This window comes from Lathyrus oleraceus, chromosome 6 (genome assembly GCF_024323335.1).
Source record: "Lathyrus oleraceus cultivar Zhongwan6 chromosome 6, CAAS_Psat_ZW6_1.0, whole genome shotgun sequence".
In the NCBI taxonomy this organism is placed as follows: domain Eukaryota; kingdom Viridiplantae; phylum Streptophyta; class Magnoliopsida; order Fabales; family Fabaceae; genus Lathyrus; species Lathyrus oleraceus.
In genome coordinates this window covers 388,276,934-388,297,056 of record NC_066584.1, presented here as the reverse complement: position 1 = coordinate 388,297,056, position 20,123 = coordinate 388,276,934, and the positions used below count along the sequence as shown (strand labels likewise).

General features: G+C 38.9%; 1 protein-coding gene across 1 annotated transcript; it reads right to left on the bottom strand.

Annotated features, from left to right (window-relative positions):
* Positions 1 to 359: 359 nt before the first annotated feature.
* On the bottom strand, positions 360 to 5,923 carry LOC127097310 (uncharacterized). The gene is made up of 6 exons (XM_051035804.1): positions 5,430 to 5,923; positions 3,896 to 4,700; positions 2,283 to 2,679; positions 907 to 1,318; positions 748 to 824; positions 360 to 630 (listed from the first exon to the last, which is right to left on the bottom strand). Exons 1-4 carry the CDS (start codon positions 5,683 to 5,685, stop codon positions 1,268 to 1,270), a joined length of 1,509 nt encoding a protein of 502 aa, XP_050891761.1. The 5' UTR covers positions 5,686 to 5,923; the 3' UTR covers positions 360 to 630; positions 748 to 824; positions 907 to 1,267.
* Positions 5,924 to 20,123: the final 14,200 nt, after the last annotated feature.

Sequence of the window (20,123 nt, the reverse complement as noted above, 5' to 3'; positions counted from 1 at the left end):
TATTTTTACTACGGTTGGTATTCGGACTTTTATTCCACTAGTTAGGTCCATTAGATTAAAATAATCTTATATAAAAAAATTAGTGCTTGTAATTTTAACATCCATAAAATATGTTATTCAATTTCAAACAAATTTCATAAATAATTAAAAGTATTATAGGAAGGAAAATTATTTTTTGAAAAATTAGCTTTCAATTCTTGGTATCTATAAAAAGTAAAAAAATGACAATGTATAAGGGGGAGAGAAACTTTTTGTTTTTTTGTTTCATGCATGCTTTTTATTTCACATCACTACTACTGTTTTTAAATCTTAATTACCAAAAAAGACAGAATGGTAAAACAATGTAAGCAAACAATCCATATGAAAAGATCACTGTATAAAAAATTGTTAAAACTTGTAGCAAATATCGAACTAAGAAATGTATGAAGAGAGTAAAATATACAAACTCATCCACAGAAGTTAGCCATACATGAGGTTACGGATTATTTGCTGGACTATGAAGTATATAGGGAATAGTAACTAGAGCTATAAAACTCCAGTTAAACCTTCAAGACAAAAGCTCCTGCAAATCTGAAGGCAAATGACACCAAGCAAGACTTGAATCCCTTTAGCTCTCTTGGGGAGCTCAAGCTGACATAAACACAAAAAAACCAATTGATACCCATTCTTTGAAGGTAACTTGAATAAGTTACATATCATTGGTTTTGCAATTAAATCCACGTCAAAGGTGCAAGGAAATTTCCTTACCAATGAAACATTGAAGTGACCCTCTGATGATTCCACTATATTCGCATACCCAATTCTCAAGAAATGAATTAGGTGAACTTCAACATGAAGAGGAAAGAATGACTCAGTCACGTTTCAAGAAGAACTAAGTGCCACAGAATAGGTTAAAGCAAAACATACCTTCGTCCAAGTCAAGCACAAACTTGTATGGCTCTACAGAAGTCCTCAGTTCACTCATCTTCATGAGCAGCAGTATGTGTGTGTGCGCGCTCCAAAAGCTCCTCACAAAATACCAAATGTCCACAAGAGAAACATAGTCATGTAACTCATAGAAGATGCAAGAAGCATCCTTCGTAAACCGAGATTAGAGGAAAGGATCCTTGTTTGAGTTGGTTTTTTAAGAAATACACAAATCCATTCCAGCCAAACTCGGCCTGCATGCCTGCACTCCAATCAGCTGAAAGATATCTGTAGCTGCAGCAGACCGTCATCTTACACTATAAAGCTCGGGCTGATTGGGTGCAGGCATGGCCTATGCCCCTCATCGGGGCCGGGCCAATCCAAAATTTGCTTCAGGTGGTGGTTGATGAGACTGCAGATCAAGTACATAAAAGAGAATAATTAGATCTTATTGAAAAGCTAAAGAATAATATTCACAAGCAGCAGCTGCCGGAAAGGAAGTAAAATTTTGGCAAATCATCAAATCGAACTATGCAGTATGAAATGAGGAAAAACTGACATTGTAAAGTGCAAAAAAGGTGCATAATGCACTACTTAACCATACCAGCCTCAACGACTAATCACACCAGCCAAAATATCATAGAACAGAAAACAATTTTGCAAGTGTATTCTAATAAAAAGTGAAGCAAAATAATTGATCAATGGCACTATAAAATTTCGTTTAAATTGCTGTATATAACCCCCAAAGTTTTTCCACATTTTTTTAATATTCACTACATTTGTTGTATGAGTTTGTGAAATTTGTAGGATCTTACAATCCGTGTTACAATCATCCGATTCACGATCCTGTGACCCCTCCCGCTCCCGTGTAGGATCTTGACCCTGACTACCTTGGTGAGGGCTGCCCAAGCTTTATAAACACTACACAGACCATATCTCTAAGCAATGTGGAACTAAATCCACCCCTTCATACACAACACAATGAAAGTGTTGGGAGGTTGCAATGAAGGAAACCCATAAGCTCTAAAAAATATTAACAGATATCTCCTGCAGTTCGGAGAGGACTCAGCTGTTAGTTAGTACCCCTTTAGTTACTACCCCTAGGACATGGATTTTACATCCAGCCAAGGCTGGCCTACACTATACAACACAACCATTATCAAATTCTTTTTGTCTTCATCACCTGTGAAGGTTTATTCACCTAAAGCTTTATGTAACGTTTTATAATTGCTTCATTTCAATTCTTGTAGTATAAAAGATGCTCAGAGTAACATGAAAATTATGCACCTTGATAAAACATAGTTTAGGACTTTAATCAATCATAAATAGGAGTTTTGTTTTATATAACAAATAGGGGATTTAGTAGCTTCCTATACCTGTGCAAAGGGCTGATGAATATGTTCGGGATGGATAAAAGGCATTCCAGGATGCTGACATGGATACTGAGGTGAATGCAAGTACATGGTTGATGAAGAGTGTGCACCAACTTGATTATGATTAAATGGTGACATCATGGTCTCGGGATGTCCGTATCCAATTCCAGCAGGTGTTGATTGTGGAACCCAAGTTCCTGATATATGCTGCCCTGACATATGCTGCCCAGATATATGCTGCGGAAGAGGCCGTGGTTGGTGTTCAGCGGATCGTTGGGGGCCATGAGGGGATCCAAGCTGTGGAAACTCAGTGTTGTAATTCAATACTGGTGCATACATCGGCTGCATTGGGTATGATCCTCCATTGAATCCAAACCCTGGATCAAATCTTTGCATATACCTGCCAAGCAAGTTAGAAGAATAATGGATCAGATCAATCAATACTCCAACCATATCTCATCTTTTATATTTTTTAGTTTTACATACATAACAAACCAAATAAAAAATACAACACATTTGGTTAATTATAATAAGTTAGACACCCCGGAGACTCTTCAAAATTCTGAGTTTCTTTTTTTACTAATCCCCTTAACAATTTATGAATACAATGCCAATATATTGGCAAACTCCAATAAATCTTCTATCTTGTATCTTTTCATTGGATAACAAGCACTCATTGGTATGAAAAACAATTCATAACTTTTACACGGACATTTAGTTACAAAGGGACTTCCATCCTTTGTCCCTCTCTTCCAAATTTTCTTACACCTTCATTTCTGCTTTTCTCTCTCTTCTCGCACATTGTGCAATTCACGTTATACTAAATAGCAAAAAATTTATATAACTATGAAGAAATATTATAGGTTGTTGCTGTAGTATTTAAATATTAAAATAAATAAAACATATGTCATCTAAATCATAGGTTTGAAAAACATCTGCAAACCAGTGTTGTGTTGATAATCCCACACTGCAGAAAATAGTGGTGTGTTCAAATTCAACTATGCTACAGCACCTATAGTGCCTTTATTCGACAACATTTTGTACTACATCAGTGCATTACTTAACAAAAGTGGTCTGTTAGAAAATCTGTGTAGTGCTGTAGCACCACTAACAACACTGTTGCAAACAAACAAGAAAGACTAACATATTTTGTAACGGAAGCAAATTATCAATTAATCATTCGAACTAGAAAGTACATACAAAATTAATTCTTCAATATGAAAGAAGCATTAGCTACTTAACTTAGCTAATGTCTTGTAAATGTCCATGGGAGATTAGTTCAACCATGTCATAAGTTAAACCCGGGAATGAGAAGTGGTGATTTTGGAATTTCTTGATGTTTTTACTTGGAAGGAAACAAAAATGTTTAACAAGAAAAAAAACTGACACAAAATATTCGGTCTGCATTCTATAATGAAAATATTAACTAATGTGTGATCCAAATAGGAATTTATATATAAAAATGCAAGTCACACTAATAGTAACAGCACTAACGTCATCAATCATTCATTACTGCAAACTCAAACTATTTATTTGAGAGGGGAACAAAACAACAAGGTCAACATATATTAGCTGACAAGTGCATCACTAAATAATGAGGTAAAAGGTACACATACCTATCGTAACTTCTGTCATAATCAGGATCCTTGCGGTCAATTTCACGGTCCCGGAATATGGCCACCCTGTTACTTTGCCTGTACCTACCAACTGACTCCTTCTCTGTCCTACTTCTAGCCTTACTGGGATTAGTTGAAGATTCAACCAGTCCCCTACTGGTATTAGTTGAAGATTCAACCAGCCCCCTAATGGTATATGTTGAAGACTCAACCAGCCCCCTACCGGTATTAGTTGAAGAACCAACCACCCCCCTACTGGAACTAATATCAGATACGGAAGCATTTCTATCTTCCCCACGAGTAAACCCAGAGGAACCGTGCAATGAGTTATCCAGCTGCCTTGTCTCACATTCTGGCTTCCCAACCACTGTACCACCATTATTACTCGAGCTAAAGATCCTAGCACGAGCCCTATTATACTCCTCTTTCCTCTCTTCCACACTTTTAGAGTTGTTTTTCTTCCCTGAGTTCGAATTTGCATTGTTAAGAACATGTGTTTGTTTCTGTGGCCTCGATTTGATTGCAACCTTCATTACAGCATTGTTTTCTGATGGCAATTTCACTGGGATGTCCGCAAGGCGAATAATAGGAACCTTACATTCAGCAGTTTTGCGAACAATAATTCTTGACCCAGAACCATCCGGTAGACTATTATTATCCAGTAAAACCATCGACTGCAATGAATAATGCTGAGCCACCCGGTGTGCAGCCAACCTCAAATAGGATGTTGGAAGTTGATTAAACTCAATCTGCTGTTGATTAGGATCTTGAATAAAATTCAGAACATCTTGCTCCATCCTTAAAACTGGATAAATCAAATCAGAAACCTTAATTAGTCTAGCAGGAAAACCCCTTTATAGAACATATGGCGTAATTAATCTAAAACAAGTAATACTCAAACAACACAATCATAATTGCATAAGACTGCCATTAGAGCAGTAGCATGTATCGCAGAATAACCATAGAACATTCATGCATCAAATTTTAAAATGATCTATGTTTTCTGCATCATCTACTTGTATGTGGCAGGCATGTTCATTCCCTCATGACAAATATCAACCACCCATTATTTCGGATCAATGCATATAAAATGCATTTAAATCAGAAAGCAACAAACAAAAACTCTATGCCACAAATCAGTTCTTACAAATCACTTAGTAATTTATCTTCACATGAAAGAGCTACACATGAAGATAAATAGAGAATGCTAGCACTAAATATTTATACTAGCACTATAGTAAATACAACAACTATAAATGTGTAAGTAATCAGCGCCTAAAACAACTCCTTAATTATAATTCAGAGCACTCCTTAATTATAATTCAGAGCACTCCTTAATTATAATTCAGAGCACTCCTTAAGTATAATTCAGAGCACTCCTTAAGTATAATTCAGAGCACTGATAGAGTAAACATACCCAAAACACGTATCCAAATCTACATGGCAACTATAATTCACAATCAAAGTAGCAATTTTTCTCAAAACAATAGTTCATATATGTATTGATTAAAGCAATAGATACATGCAAAGCTACCTGAAAGGCGTTCACGAGGGTTTTGAATTGCTTCCCGAAGGAACTGATCAACCTGATTGACAGCATCGTCGAAGACCTTGTCTCCAGTGGTGGAAGAAGAAGAAGAAGGAAGATGTGGCGAAGCACCGTCGGTGTGGTCGTGAGGCTTGGAATCTTTGCTGGAGGATATCAAAAGGTTCAAGCGGTTCATGGAGTCGTCCAAATCGGCAACTTCCCATGACTCCGGGGCTCCTAGATCCTCTGTAGAGCCCTCCATAGAAAACTCGAAAGAGAAGAAGGTTCCTCGAGAGTTATGGAATCGAACCTGATTCTGAGACAATGGTGGAGTTATGCGAGACGAATTTCATGAGAAAGTTCGATTTTAGGGTTAGGGCTGGGAATTGGGGGCAAAGTGATTGGTACAAGTTACGGATGGAAGCGAGATAGGGTTTCAAGACTACGATCGAGGTTTTCTTCACATACCTTCTCACACGTGTGTCCCTCACCTCTCACACTACGACTATTCTTTAGATTTTAAAATTTTTTTCCCAAAACCCAAATAATACAAAATTCTCTATGTCAAAAATATTTTCCTTTTGAATAATTCTAAAATAATTGAATTTTAAATAAGGAGATCCATATAGAAAAAAAAAATTTAAGCCCATATAGTTAAGGGAGTCAATAAGTCGGATCATCGGTCAAAGTCTATTCTGACATATACTTGGTCGTCATTGTTGTTGTTTTTCGGTCATTGATGTTGTTGTCATATGTGGTTGTTGTTTTTGTTATTATGGTTTTTGAGACTTATACTATTTACTATAATGTTTATAATGTTGTTATGGTATTTGTTGTTGTTTTGGTAGTTATTGTTGGTTGCGTATTATTTTTATTTTATTTACAGAAGTCATGTCTAATTATGGATCGTAGTTGGATGAAAGTCAATAGATTAAGTAAAGAGTATGAGAATAAAGTGATTCAATCTCTTGATTTTGTGGGAAAAAATCTTCCTAAGGAGAAGGGGATTTTTTTATGTCCTTGTAAATTTTGCTAAAATGTGTCAAAACATCTAAGGGATGAAATATTCAATCATTTAGGTTATTTAGGTTATGATAAAATTATTCAAAATTACACGAAATGGGTATGGCATGGTGAAGTGACAAAAAAAAGACCTATGTCACCTACAATTGAAGATGATGATGAATTTGTGAATGATACTCTAGAAGACATGATTCGTGATATTATGGTAGATTATTTCAAGAATGATAATGTTGTATATACTTTGCAAAAAGACATGGAAGAGTCGTCGTATCCGGGAGGAAAAAGTTTTACAAGATTGTCAGTTGTGTTAAGACTATTTAATCTTAAGGCAAGAGGTGGGTGGACGGATAAAAGTTTCACATAGTTGCTTGAATTTTTGCAAAAATGCTTTTAGAAGGTAACACGTTGTCGAACCGTAGTTATGAGGTCAAGAAGATATTGTGTCCAATGGGTTTGGATCATGCCCAAATGCATGCATGTCGTAATTATTGCATATTATATTGGAAAGAATATGAAAACTTGAAGGAGTTCCTGAGATGTGGGGAGTCATGCTACAAGAAGAAGGTATGTGATGTTGAAGACGATGATAGTGTAACTAGAAAGAGTGTTCCTTCCAAGGTGATGTGGTACCTATCAATAATTCAAAGGTCCAAGAGATTGTTTGTTAATGCAAATGATGCAAAGAATATTGGATGGCATGCAGATGAAAGAGTGTGTGATGGAAAAAATCGTCATGTAGTTGATTCATTGCAATAGATGAAAATTGATTCCTCGTTTCCAGAGTTTGCACTAGAGCCGTGGAACCTTAGGCTTGGACTTGCCACCAATGAAATGAACCCTTTTGGTAATTTGAGCACTAACCATACGTCATGGCTTGTTCTTTTCACAATTTACAACCTATCTCCATAGTTGTGCATGAAGCGTAAATATATGATGTTATCAATGACGATTTTGGGTCTCAAACAACCAGGGAGCGACATAAGTATTTATTTAAATCCATTGATTGGAAATTTAAGACTTTTGTGGGAGGAAGGTGTTGATGTTGATGTTGATGATGCGTATACATGTGATAACTTTAAGTTTTGCGTCATGTTATTTTGCACAATCAATGACTTTTCTACATACGATAATATGTCTAGGTACAACGTCAAAGGACATAAAGCGTGTCATATATATGAATTTGATACAAGCCACCACCAATTACAACATGGAAAAAATAATGTTTATCTTTGGCATCGAAAATTTTTAAGACCTAATCATTCATACCGTAGATTGTGGAAGACTTTTAATGGAGAGCAGAAGTTTGATTTTGCTCCAAAGCCCTTAACCAGGAAGAAAGTTTATAAAGACAACAACATATTAAGGTTATCTTTGGAAGGAAAGTAAAAGGTAAACAAAAATGGCCCATGGAGAAAAATAGTTGGAAAAATAGGTCGGTGTTCTTTGATCTTCTATATTGGTCTACTCTTGATGTAAGACATTGTCTTGATGTGATGCATGTGGAGAAAAATATATGTGATAGTTTGATTGGAACACTTCTCAACATTAAAGGCAAGACAAAAGATACTAAGAAATTCCGTGAAGATATGACGGTGATGGGTATACGACAAGAGTTAGCCCCAAAAGAAATAGGAAATAGAACATATTTGCCCCCATCTTATCACACTTTGTCGAAAAAGATAAAAAAAAAGTTTTTGTGATTGTTTGTATGGTATTAAAGTTCCACAAGGGTACTCATCAAATATGAAGAAATGTGTGTCAGAGAACAATCACAAATTAGTTGGCTTAAAATCTTATGATTGTCATGTCTTGATGCAACAAATTCTATCAGTGGCTCTATGTGACATTTTACCAAGGAATGTAAGGGTAACTATAACTAGATTGTGCTTGTTCTTCAATGTTATATGTAGTAAATTCATTGATCTTGAAAATATAGACAAATTGGAACATGAAGCTGCAATTATCTTGTGTCAATTAGAGATGTTTTTTCCTCCATCATTCTTTAACATTATGGTTCACTTAGTTGTCTATCTAGCAAGGGAGATTATAATTTGTGGTCTAGTTTATTTATGGTGGATGTATCCCGTTGGGCATTACATAAAGATCTTCAAAGGGTATACAAATAATCATCATTGTTCGTAAGCTTTGATCGTTGAACAATACATCACAAAAGAAGCTATTGAGTTTTGTACAATGTATATGTCAGAAGCTAACTCTATAGGAATTCCTGAGTTTCGTCATGAGGGAAGACATTATGGTAGAGGTACTCAAGGTTTAAATGTTAAAAAATTTAGTCGAGATGTAGTTCTTCAAGCACATTTGTATATATTGAATAACCTGGTTGAAGTTCAATCTTACTTGACCGCTCACAAAAGTCTTATAAAGAAAAAATAACCCCGGATGAATGAAAAATGTTTGTTGACAGACCATAACAAAACTTTCATAACTTGGTTTAATGAAAGTGTTTCTAAATAGAGTACTTGTGCATCAGAGACAATTAAATGGTTGTCATGTATGCCTAAGATTAATGAAATACTTGGAGTGCATACGACATTGCTAGATATTCATTCTATATAAAATCAAAGGATGATCGTAGTACCATGTAAAATAGTGGGGTTATGGTTGAAGCTGAATCGTACCTCTCTAGTGCCAAAGATAACAATTATGTACTAGCATCTAGAGCGTACTTTGGGTTCATTGAGGAGATTATGGAGATTGATTATATTTCTTTTAAAGTGCCTTTATTTAAATTCAAGTGGATTGACAGTAACACTAGTGTAGAAACTGGTGAATTAGGATTCAGATGGGTTAATCTTCGAAAGGCAACTTATAAGAACGAACCATTCATCATGGCAACCCAAGCAAAACAAGTTTTTTGTGTCACTGATTCTTCTAACACTATATGGTAAATTGTACTTCAAGGAAAATATCTTCCTGGTGAAAATCAAGATTTTAACTATGAAACCCCTTGTTTCTCAACACATGTACATCAATCATCTGAAGAAAATAATTCAGATGATGTGCATGTTATTCGACGTGATCATAAAGAACGAATATGGAAAAATTGGTAAGTAAATGGTTTATATTACTTAGTATTTTATAATTATTCATTTTACTCTTTTTTATTACTTTTACTAAGGATTTAATATTGTTGTTGATTATCTTAAATGGTTTAAATTGTTGTTCAAATTATAGGTGTGTAACGACCGGTGACAAATCTTAGCATAGAACTTTTGGACAACCTACAAGACTTTCCATTTTGGTAATTGCTTTTGTTGGTTAATAATTTGATTTAGTTTTTTTTTGTAAAATTATAAGGTTTATCCAATTTTGAATTTGCATTTGGTGTAAACTATTGTTCTTTTGTGATATGGTTCTATAATGCAAGTACAATCTTTATGTTTCAGAAAAATGCAAAATATGGTTATGTATTTTGTGATATGTGTCGCAACCTGAGAAAGGAGATGCGAAAAAACAATCGGCGAGAAAAGAAATGACAGAAGAGTCGCCATCGTGCGTTATTTATCCCAAAGGAGGGAAAGGAAACGCTCGAAGTAAACTGGAAAAAGGAAAGGAAAAGACAAGGTCTCGCAACCAAATCTTGGGTTCGGGAGTCGATTATGCGAAGGGAAGGTATTAGCACCCCTACGCATCCGTAGTACTCTACGGGATCCACTCTTGTTGTTCTTGTCTAAAGGTTGTGGGTTTATCTAATGTATTATTTACTAAAAGAGGGGTCAAAAGAAAATGACTCGCACGGATGTCGCATCCACTGCATACGTATCTCATCTGAATATGAGAATCAGAGTCTTCGTAGCTCGGCTACCTATGGGTTAAAGAGGAGTGTGCTCGCTAAGACATCGCGTCTTATGCCTACGTATCTCATCTGGAATGAGAATCAGAGCAAGTCGTAGTTCGGCTAACTACGGGAAAAAGGGGTCTCGATTGCAACCAGGGCAAGAGAAAGAATCGCAACAAGGGCGAAAACAGACACGGATTAGTTGTTAGTCGTTAGTCAAACTCGGCAAGACATCGCATCTTGTGCCTACGTATCTCATCTGAACATGAGAATCAGAGTTGTCGTAGTTCGGCTAACCTAGGGGTTTGTTTTGGGTTTTTTAAGTGGACGACGTTACTACGCAATCTACCGGATGCTCGACCTTTAGAGACTTGCTCGCCTGTAGTAGAAGGAGTTAACGTGTTCTTAGGAGAAGAAAAATCAATGAGTTTGTTTTTGTTTTAGGAATGCTCATGCAAAAAAGGAAGTCCTAGACGAAGGAACAGTGCTACCTTAATTGATATGCAAACGAGAGATTATACGAAGCCTAGCAATCCTATGGGGAGACGGTCACACCATACAAAACAAACATGCATAAAGTAAATACGCCGCCGAGGGGTTCAAACATACAGGGGTAGGGCTTTAGTCAAGAGGGGTCATATCAACCTCGACAAACAAGCCATGGAAGGATAATCAAACGGACTCTTAACCACTGACATTGAACGTCAGGGTGAGCGGATCAAAAGAGTAATGAGGATAAGACCTCATAGCTCTTAACCCTGGACAGGGTGAGCTCATGACAAAAAGTGGGGATTCAGAAAGGTGAAACCCTTTCCACTGACCGGACAATAGATCTTGGGCTTTTGTTCTGAAGCATCGACACGTAGCGCGAGCATAAAGAACGACACACTGAATAACGGGGATTGATTACTGATCCCTTTTATCCGTCAATTGCCTATCCACAGAGGTCTTTGGGCACAAAAGTAAACAAACAAAAGAAAACATTGCATCCTATTGAGGTCTTCCAGCTAAGAAAGCGATAAAATGCGGGAAAGAGGTAAAAGTACCACACGGATAAAGATCCGAAGTAACAACAACTAAGGGAACAAGAAACCCAGATCTCTCTCAAGCTGGCATCATCAAAGAAAGCAAGTCAGTATAAGTAATCAGAATAAATCTCCAAGTGGTATCCCACAAATAAAGTGGAATACCAAGCAAGTTATCCCTTCAGGAGTCATGTGAGCCCTCACAAAAACTCAACAAACAAGTTAGCGTAAACGGATGGGGTGCGGTCAAGAGTTGCACCAAACAAAAGAAACATAACAACAAAGCGTCAGTTAACAGTGTGCGGCTACAATAGGAAATATATCACGCAAAACAGATTAGAGAGCACAAAAAACAACTTCTGTCATGCTCGCTACTGCTTCGCTTAGCGAGGTGCTAGCGAAGCTTCGCTACAGGCTCGTCTAGCGATGTGCTAGCGAATGCCTGTGGATTTTGGTTTTTTTTCTAGATAAGAGTCTGACTTCGGTAACCCCAAACCCTATGGTATCCATCTCAGAAATTAAGTGATCAAGCATTCAAGGCATTACTATATTCATTCATGCATATTTAAACCCACACGCAAAACCTAACGATACCCACTCTTCTCATAATGCCTCATACATTTAGAGATTTCAAATTGAAGGCGTAAAATAACGGGGATAGGGCAAACCTGATTGGAGAGATCGAATGAAATTGAATTGCACCCTTGGGGTTTGTAGAACAATCTTAGGGTTTGTATGAGATGGAATTGGTTCTGTGCAGATGAACTCCCTTCAGTGTCTGGACGTTGCTCTGAATCAGTTAGCTCTTCTCTCTGTCTAGGTTTTTTTCAACTCCCCTTTTTCCTTATGAAATTTTAGAATTTATAACTTGATCTCTTCTCTCTGTCTAGGTTTTTTTCAACTCCCCTTTTTCCTTCTGAAATTTTAGAATTTATAACTTGAATTTCGTGGCTTCGTGGGCTCAAATGAGAGGTCCAAGTCCAAGACTTTTCTGTTATATTTTTAAAACGCGTGAGCTTCGCCTAGCGAAGGATTTGCTCGCCTAGCGAGCATGACAGTTCAGCCTCGCTAGGCGAACCATTATGCTCGCCTAGCGAGCATGACAGCTTAGGAATAGGCTTTTGCTCCTTCAAGATTAACATTTTTGAATGATGAATAGACCCCGTTTGAACATGTTGGAAGTAACTCAAGTCATTCCCTTGTGTTGGTTGATCGCCCGGATAGAACCCACAAAGTGTCGTGGATGATATTCAAGCTTCTTGGAGCTAATTCTGATTGGCATGATGGAATGCGATATGAAATGAATGCATGAATGAGGGGGTAAATTTTGGGGTATTACAACTGCCCCGATTCAATCAACTAGAGACCCGAAGAGAAGATAGCAGCGGCTTTCGCACTTTCGAGGTATCAAGGGATTGAATACACAATAAAAGCTCGAAAATTTGCACTGAAGTGAAGTGAAGTAACAATGCCTGTCAGAATCGGCAAAGAGGTGGTCCTGAAAGAAGAATCCGTCTGGTACGGTGAGAGTCAGTTTGAATACCGAAAAAGAATGTTAACCTGGATACCAAAATAAATGGTAACACAGAAATAACCATGGCCTGAATGCCGCTCATCAGTCTGAATACTGGAAATGACTTCGATCTGAACATCGGAAGATATGAGATTATTAATATCGGTCGGAACACCGAGAGGCTGGCCTAAATGCCACAAGTTGCGTCGATCTGAATGTCGGAAACTTCTTCGATATGAACATCAGAAAACTGGCATGAAATCCACTTCGATCTGAATATCGGAAAATTGGCCTGAATGCCACTTCGATCTGAATATCGGAAAATTGGCATGAATGCCACAAGTTGCATCGACCTGAACGTCGGAAACTTCTTCGATCTGAACATCGGAAAACTGGCCTGAACGCCACTTCGGTCTGAATACCGGAAACTGGCCTGAATGCCACTTCGGTCTGAATACCGGAAAACCTGGCCTGAATGCCACAAGTTGCGTCGACCTGAACGTCGGAAACTTCTTCGATCTGAACATCGGAAAATTGGCCTGAACGTCATTTCGGTCTGAATACCGGAAACCTAGCCTGAATGCCACAAGTTGCGTCGACCTGAACGTCGAAAACTTCTTCGATCTGAACATCGGAAAATTGGCCTGAACGCCATTTCGGTCTGAATACCGGAAACCTGGCATGAATGCCATAAGTTGTATCGACCTGAACGTCGGAAACTTCTTCGATCTGAACATCGGAAAATTGGCCTGAACGCCACTTCGGTCTGAATACCGGAAAATTTGGCCTGAATGCCACAAGTTGCGTCGACCTGAACGTCGGAAACTTCTTCGATCTGAACATCGGAAAATTGGCCTGAATGCCACTTCGGTCTGAATACCGGAAAAACTGGCCTGAAGGCCACTTCGGTCTGAATACCGGAAACCTTCATGCCTGTCAGCATCGGCAGAAATAAGGAAAATGATAATTGAGGCGGCGCGTGGGCCAACGACCCCTGCTGGGAATAATAAAGATAAGTCGTGAACAATCTTCAGTCTGAGTACTGGAAACAACTTCTGGCTTATCACTTAGGATGCCGAGAGTGCCTTATGCTTTACATGCGTATGTTTGATTTTTCAATGGCGTAATGCTCCATGAAAATGGAAATGCTATGCAATTTGGGAGGATGCAATGCAATATGATTCTATATGCAAGGATGTGAAATGCTAGGGAGAATGCCAAGCCGAGGCAAGGAATTCATGCTGGGGAGATGATCACAATCTTCTGGACCCAGGCAATGCTGTTGGAGATGCACAACACAATGAACTCTGTGGGGAAATGACCCGCCACACGGTGTTCTGGCAAATAACAAAATACCGAGACTCTGACTGGGGAGAGAACGACACTGAAAACATGTTGTTGGGGAAAGCAATAGTGGTTCTGGCAACCATAATCTGCGAGAGAGACGACTTAGCAGGGGAAGCAAACACCGATACTGTAACACCCTTCTACCCAAACGACATAATTATATATATTATCAGAGTACAACACTGTAGAAGAGTTTACATTTCATAAAAACATAACACTCATTACATTACAACATAAAACATATTATTTAATACTTAAAACTTCGCAGCGGACAACAACACCATTCTTCTTATTCAGCATATAACAATTCATAAAAATGGTTCAACATCATCTCAATAAAACATCCCCACATGTAGTCATCATAAACAACATAAATAATAATCAACTATCTATCGAATCCCATAACCCCGGTGTCACATGACCAGAGCATTTGACTCGACTCTGTAGAATAACTCTACACTTATTCTTCGAACCTCAACAATAGCTACTCCGCTTTATCTGCACATTGCTCATCATAGATGAACATAAACACATGCAGAAGGGTGAGAATTACATTATTAAGTAATAATATAACGACAGAAATATGAACCTAAATATATTTCACATATACCAACACAATTCATCATTATCATCATAATCAATAACTCATGAACATCAACAACACAACACATCAAATGCAATGCACACACCCATGCATGACTCAACACGACTCGGTATACCCATTTTGTGACCAACACAGGATCACCACTCCCAGATTCATCACCATAGAATCCGAGTTCCCCGCAAGGAACTAAGCCTCTCAACAAGCCCGGAGTCAACAACATCATTGGAACTCAGTCCGTTCATCACTAGGCATCGGCCTTTCATGAATGCATGCACATCAAACATGCATCATAATCAACATAGCAACAACAGCATCATATAGTCATGTCATCGTCATCATTAATACATTTTTATCACAGGAGCATATCACATCATGCCACATAATCAAACACAGTATTAGCACACCCTACTAATATCTATACTACTCAAGACAACGGGAATCGATCCCTCGTATGTCATGCATCAGCTAAGTCACCTTGCTCAGCCGAAACAACTAACAACTGCACAACAACAGCCCAGGAAAACCACAAGTCTGCCCATACGCGTATGGCCTATACCCATACGCGTATTGCCCAAATCCATACGCGTAATGCCCGTCTCATACGCGTATGTTACGCGTATCACATACCCATACGCGTACCAACAGAGACCAATTTCACGTTCAAAACTTCATCTCTTCCACTCATACGCGTATGACATACCCCATACGCGTACCACATCCAGGGATACGCGTATCACACGCGTATGGCGCGTACCAGCGCCAAAACTCCCTTTCCTAAGCCCTCCCATACGCGTATTGCCTAGTGCCATACGCGTATGACCAGAATCCAGTTTTCCAGATCTGCTATGGGTTTTCTCTGCTACGAACCTGTCCAATTCAACCGTTCACAGTCCCAATTTCACACAAAATCACTCATATCACCTAACACGAATCATACCCTATTTTATCTCACAATTTCTAACACTATTGCATCTAATTCCTACGAATTTCCTTCGGTTAAAATCCCAATTTCGTTCATACGATATTCCATCAATTTCAGCATATTATTGTTTAATAAGGTTCAGACCCCTTACCTCTTTGGATTGAAGGAAGCTCTGAGCAATCTTTGGCCTTTTCCTCTTCCTTCTCTTTCTCTTCAGCGCTTCTCCCTTTTCTGACTCTGAGGCAAAATACGTGAAAATGAAAACCTTCAGTTATCTCCCTTGGCCTCTTTTACCCAATTCCACTTTTACCCTTCCACTCTTCATATTCCAATTATATTATTTATTTAATTATTATTAAAATAAATAATATCTATAATAATAATAATCCAATAATTCAACTTTATTTAATTAAATTAACAAAATACTATTAACTCAATTAAATAATTCTCTTATTTTAATCGGGGTGTTATAACTCTCCCCCACTTTAGAAGTTTTCGTCCTCGAAAACATACCTCAAGCAAATAGAGCCGGATACGACTCCTTCATCTGATCTTCGCGCTCCCAAGTCAAGCTCTCACCAGCTGGACCTCCCCAAACAACTCGCACTAGAGCAATCTTCTTACCTCTCAGGGTCTTCTCTTCTCGGTCATCTATCCGAATTGGCAACACCTCAACGGTCAAATTATCCCTCACCTGGATATCATCCAACTGAACAACATGCGAAGGATCCGCAATATATTTTCTCAACTGAGATACATGAAACACATCATGCAGATTAGAAAGCGACGGCGGTAAAGCTATCCGATACGCCACTTCCCCAACCCTCTCCAAAACCTGATACGGACCCACAAACCTCGGAGTAAGCTTTTTAGACTTTAAAGCTCTACCCACACCTGTCGTCGGAGTAACTCTCAAGAACACATGATCTCCCTCTTGGAACTCAAGTGCCTTTCTCCTATTATCATGATAACTCTTTTGACGGCTCTGAGAAATCTTCATTTTCTCTTGAATCATCTTAACCCTTTCAGTCGTCTGCTGCACAATCTCAGGTCCAAGTACAACGCTCTCACCTGATTCATACCAACACAATGGAGTTCTACACCTCCTACCATACAATGCTTCATATGGAGCCATACCGATACTAGCATGAAAACTATTATTATAAGTAAACTCCACCAACGACAAATAACTATCCCAAGAACCATTCTGCTCCAACACACAAGCCCTCAACAAATCCTCCAAGGATTGGATAGTTCTTTCAGTCTGACCATCAGTCTGAGGATGATAAGCCGAACTCAACCTCAACTTAGTCCCCAACGCTTTCTGCAAACTTTCCCAAAATCTAGAAGTAAATCTGGGATCTCTATCAGACACAATACTGGATGGAATACCATGCAGCCTCACTATCTCCTCAATATACAACTCTGCCAACTTCTCTAAAGAGTGATTAATCTTCATCGGCACGAAATGCGCCGACTTAGTCAATCGATCCACAATCACCCAAATAGAATCATTACCTTTCACCGTCCTTGGCAATCCCGTCACAAAATCCATGGAAATGCTATCCCACTTCCATTCAGGAATCTTCAAAGGTTGCATCATACCTGCCGGTTTCTGATGTTCAATCTTTGACTTCTGACAAGTCAAACAGGCATACACAAACTTAGCAACATCTCTTTTCATACCAGCCCACCAAAACAACTTCTTCAAATCTTGATACATTTTTGTTGCACCTGGATGGATACTCAATCCACTCCTATGGCCCTCTTCCAGAATACTCCTTCTCAATTCAGACACCTCAGGAACACAAACTCTACCTTTAAATCGCAGGATGCCATTCTCATCAATCTCAAAATTACCACCATTACCCTGGTTAACCATAGTAATATGATCAACTAGAGCGACATCAACTTGCTGACCATTCCGAATATCTTCCAGAATTCCACTAGTCAACTTCAGCATACCCAACTTTACACTATCGGCGGAAACTTCACAACCCAAACTCATATCACGGAACTGTTCAATTAACTCAAGTTCCCGAACCATCATCATAGACATATGTAGAGACTTTCTACTCAGTGCATCTGCAACTACATTAGCCTTACCGGGATGATAACTCAATTCAAAGTCAAAATCCTTCAGTAATTCTAACCACCTTCTCTGCCTCATATTTAACTCTTTCTGATCAAACAGATACTTCAGACTCTTGTGATCACTGAACACTTCGAATCTGGAACCATACAGATAATGCCTCCACATTTTCAGCACAAATACAACAGCTGCAAGTTCTAGATCATGCGTAGGATAATTCCTCTCATGAACCCTCAACTGTCTAGAAGCATAAGCTACAACTTTACCATTCTGCATCAAAACACCACCAAGACCCATCAAAGAAGCATCACAATAAACAACGAAGGACTCACCAGGACTAGGCAAGATCAACACTGGAGCACTGGTCAACCGCTTCTTCAACTCAACAAAACTCGCTTCACAAGCTGCATCCCACACATACACTTGACCCTTCTTAGTCAACTGCGTCAACGGCAATGCCAACTTAGAGAAGCCCTCAATAAATCTGCGATAATAACCAGCCAACCCCAGAAAACTGCGTATCTCAGTAGCAGACTTCGGAGTCTCCCACTGTAATACGGCATCAACTTTAGCAGGATCAACGGAAATTCCACCACTCGAAATCACATGGCCAAGGAAACTCACTTCCTTCAACCAGAACTCACATTTAGATAACTTTGCATATAACTTCTTTTCTCTTAACACCTGCAAGACAAGTCTCAGATGTCCTGCATGCTCTTCTTCAGTCTTAGAATATATCAATATATCATCTATGAACACCACAACAAAAGTATCAAGGTACGGATGAAATATGCGATTCATATATTCCATAAACACACCTGGAGCATTAGATACACCGAACGGCATCACAGTGTATTCATAATGACCATACCTCGTACGGAAAGCAGTCTTCGCAATATCATCTGACTTCACTCTGATCTGATGATAACCCGACCGCAAATCAATCTTACTGAAAACATGAGCTCCAACCAACTGGTCCATCAAATCATCAATCCTCGGCAATGGATACCGATTCTTGATAGTCACCTTATTCAACTGCCGATAATCGACACACAACCTCATCGTACCTTCTTTCTTCTTCACTAACAATACTGGTGCACCCCAAGGAGAAACACTTGGACGCACAAACTTCTTCTCAAGCAATTCTTCAAGTTGCTTCTTCAATTCAACTAATTCAGTTGCCGACATTCTATAAGGAGACATCGACACCGGACTCGTACCTGGTACTAAGTCAATGGCAAATTCGACTTCACGTTCTGGAGGTAAATCACTTACATCCTCCGGAAACACATCCTGAAATTCACAGACAACAGGCAATTCTACACTCACCACTTTCTTATCCGTTTGCAGAGACGCAAATAAAGCGAATATCTGAGCTTCATCTTTCACAAATTCCCCCACCTGCCTAGCAGATAGAAATCTTGCCTCATCATTCTCACCAACTTCAGAAAACCGTACCGTCTTCCTATAGCAGTCGATAAACACGCCATAGAATTCTAGCCAATTCATTCCCAGAATAATATCAATTTGGTGCAAGGGCAAGCACACCAAATCAACCACGAACTCTCTCTCAAAGATCGTCAAATGACAATCTCGACAGACAACAAAAGTCTTCACAGAACCATTAGCAGGAGTATCTATCACCATACTTCCGCCTAGGGACGACATACTCACACCAATCCTGGTCGCACACTCATACGAAATGAACGAATGAGTAGCACCAGTATCAACAATAGCAAGCAATTCAACATTATTAATCAAGCAAGTACCTTTAATCAGATTATCTTCTTTAGAAGCTTCAGTCCCACTCAGAGCAAACACCCTACCAGTAGTATGAGCTGCAGTAGCCGCCTTCTTCGGTTTTGAGCACTGCAAACTGATATGGCCTTTCTCGCCACAATTAAAACATGTCGGACCAGCATCCTTACATTCAGTAACTCTATGACCAGCCTGACCGCATCGGAAACATCTCAGCACTTTCTTGGTACAGCTATCAGCACGGTGGCCTGGATCGCCACACTTGAAACATTTACCAGCTATGGAAGATCCTCCCCCACTTGGCTTCTTCTCATCTACCACTTTCTGTTTACCTTTACCATTCGGAGATGTATAAGGACTACCACGATCCTTATTCTTCTTCTCACTCAGACTTTTGTAGTGAGCAGTCCTAGCCTTGCTATCTTCATCAAATATCCGGCACTTATTAACCAGTGTAGGAAACCTACGAATCTCCTGGTAACCAATGCCTTGTTTGATCTCTGGACGCAACCCATTCTCAAACTTGACACACTTGGATTCCTCAGCATCAGCATTATTATAGTGAGGGGCAATACTGCACCAGCTCTTCAAACTTCGAAGCGTAGTCAGCAACAGAC

Bases quoted from the DNA above. Each gene is read 5' to 3' on its own strand.
- LOC127097310 (XM_051035804.1), bottom strand. From the start codon at position 5,685: ATGGAGGGCTCTACAGAGGATCTAGGAGCCCCGGAGTCATGGGAAGTT. The intron at 4,701-5,429 runs GTAGCTTTGCAT...TGATTTATCCAG, and splicing joins CCCTCGTGAACGCCTTTCAG to TTTTAAGGATGGAGCAAGAT. The intron at 1,319-2,282 runs GTATAGGAAGCT...CTTGATCTGCAG, and splicing joins TTCATCAGCCCTTTGCACAG to TCTCATCAACCACCACCTGA.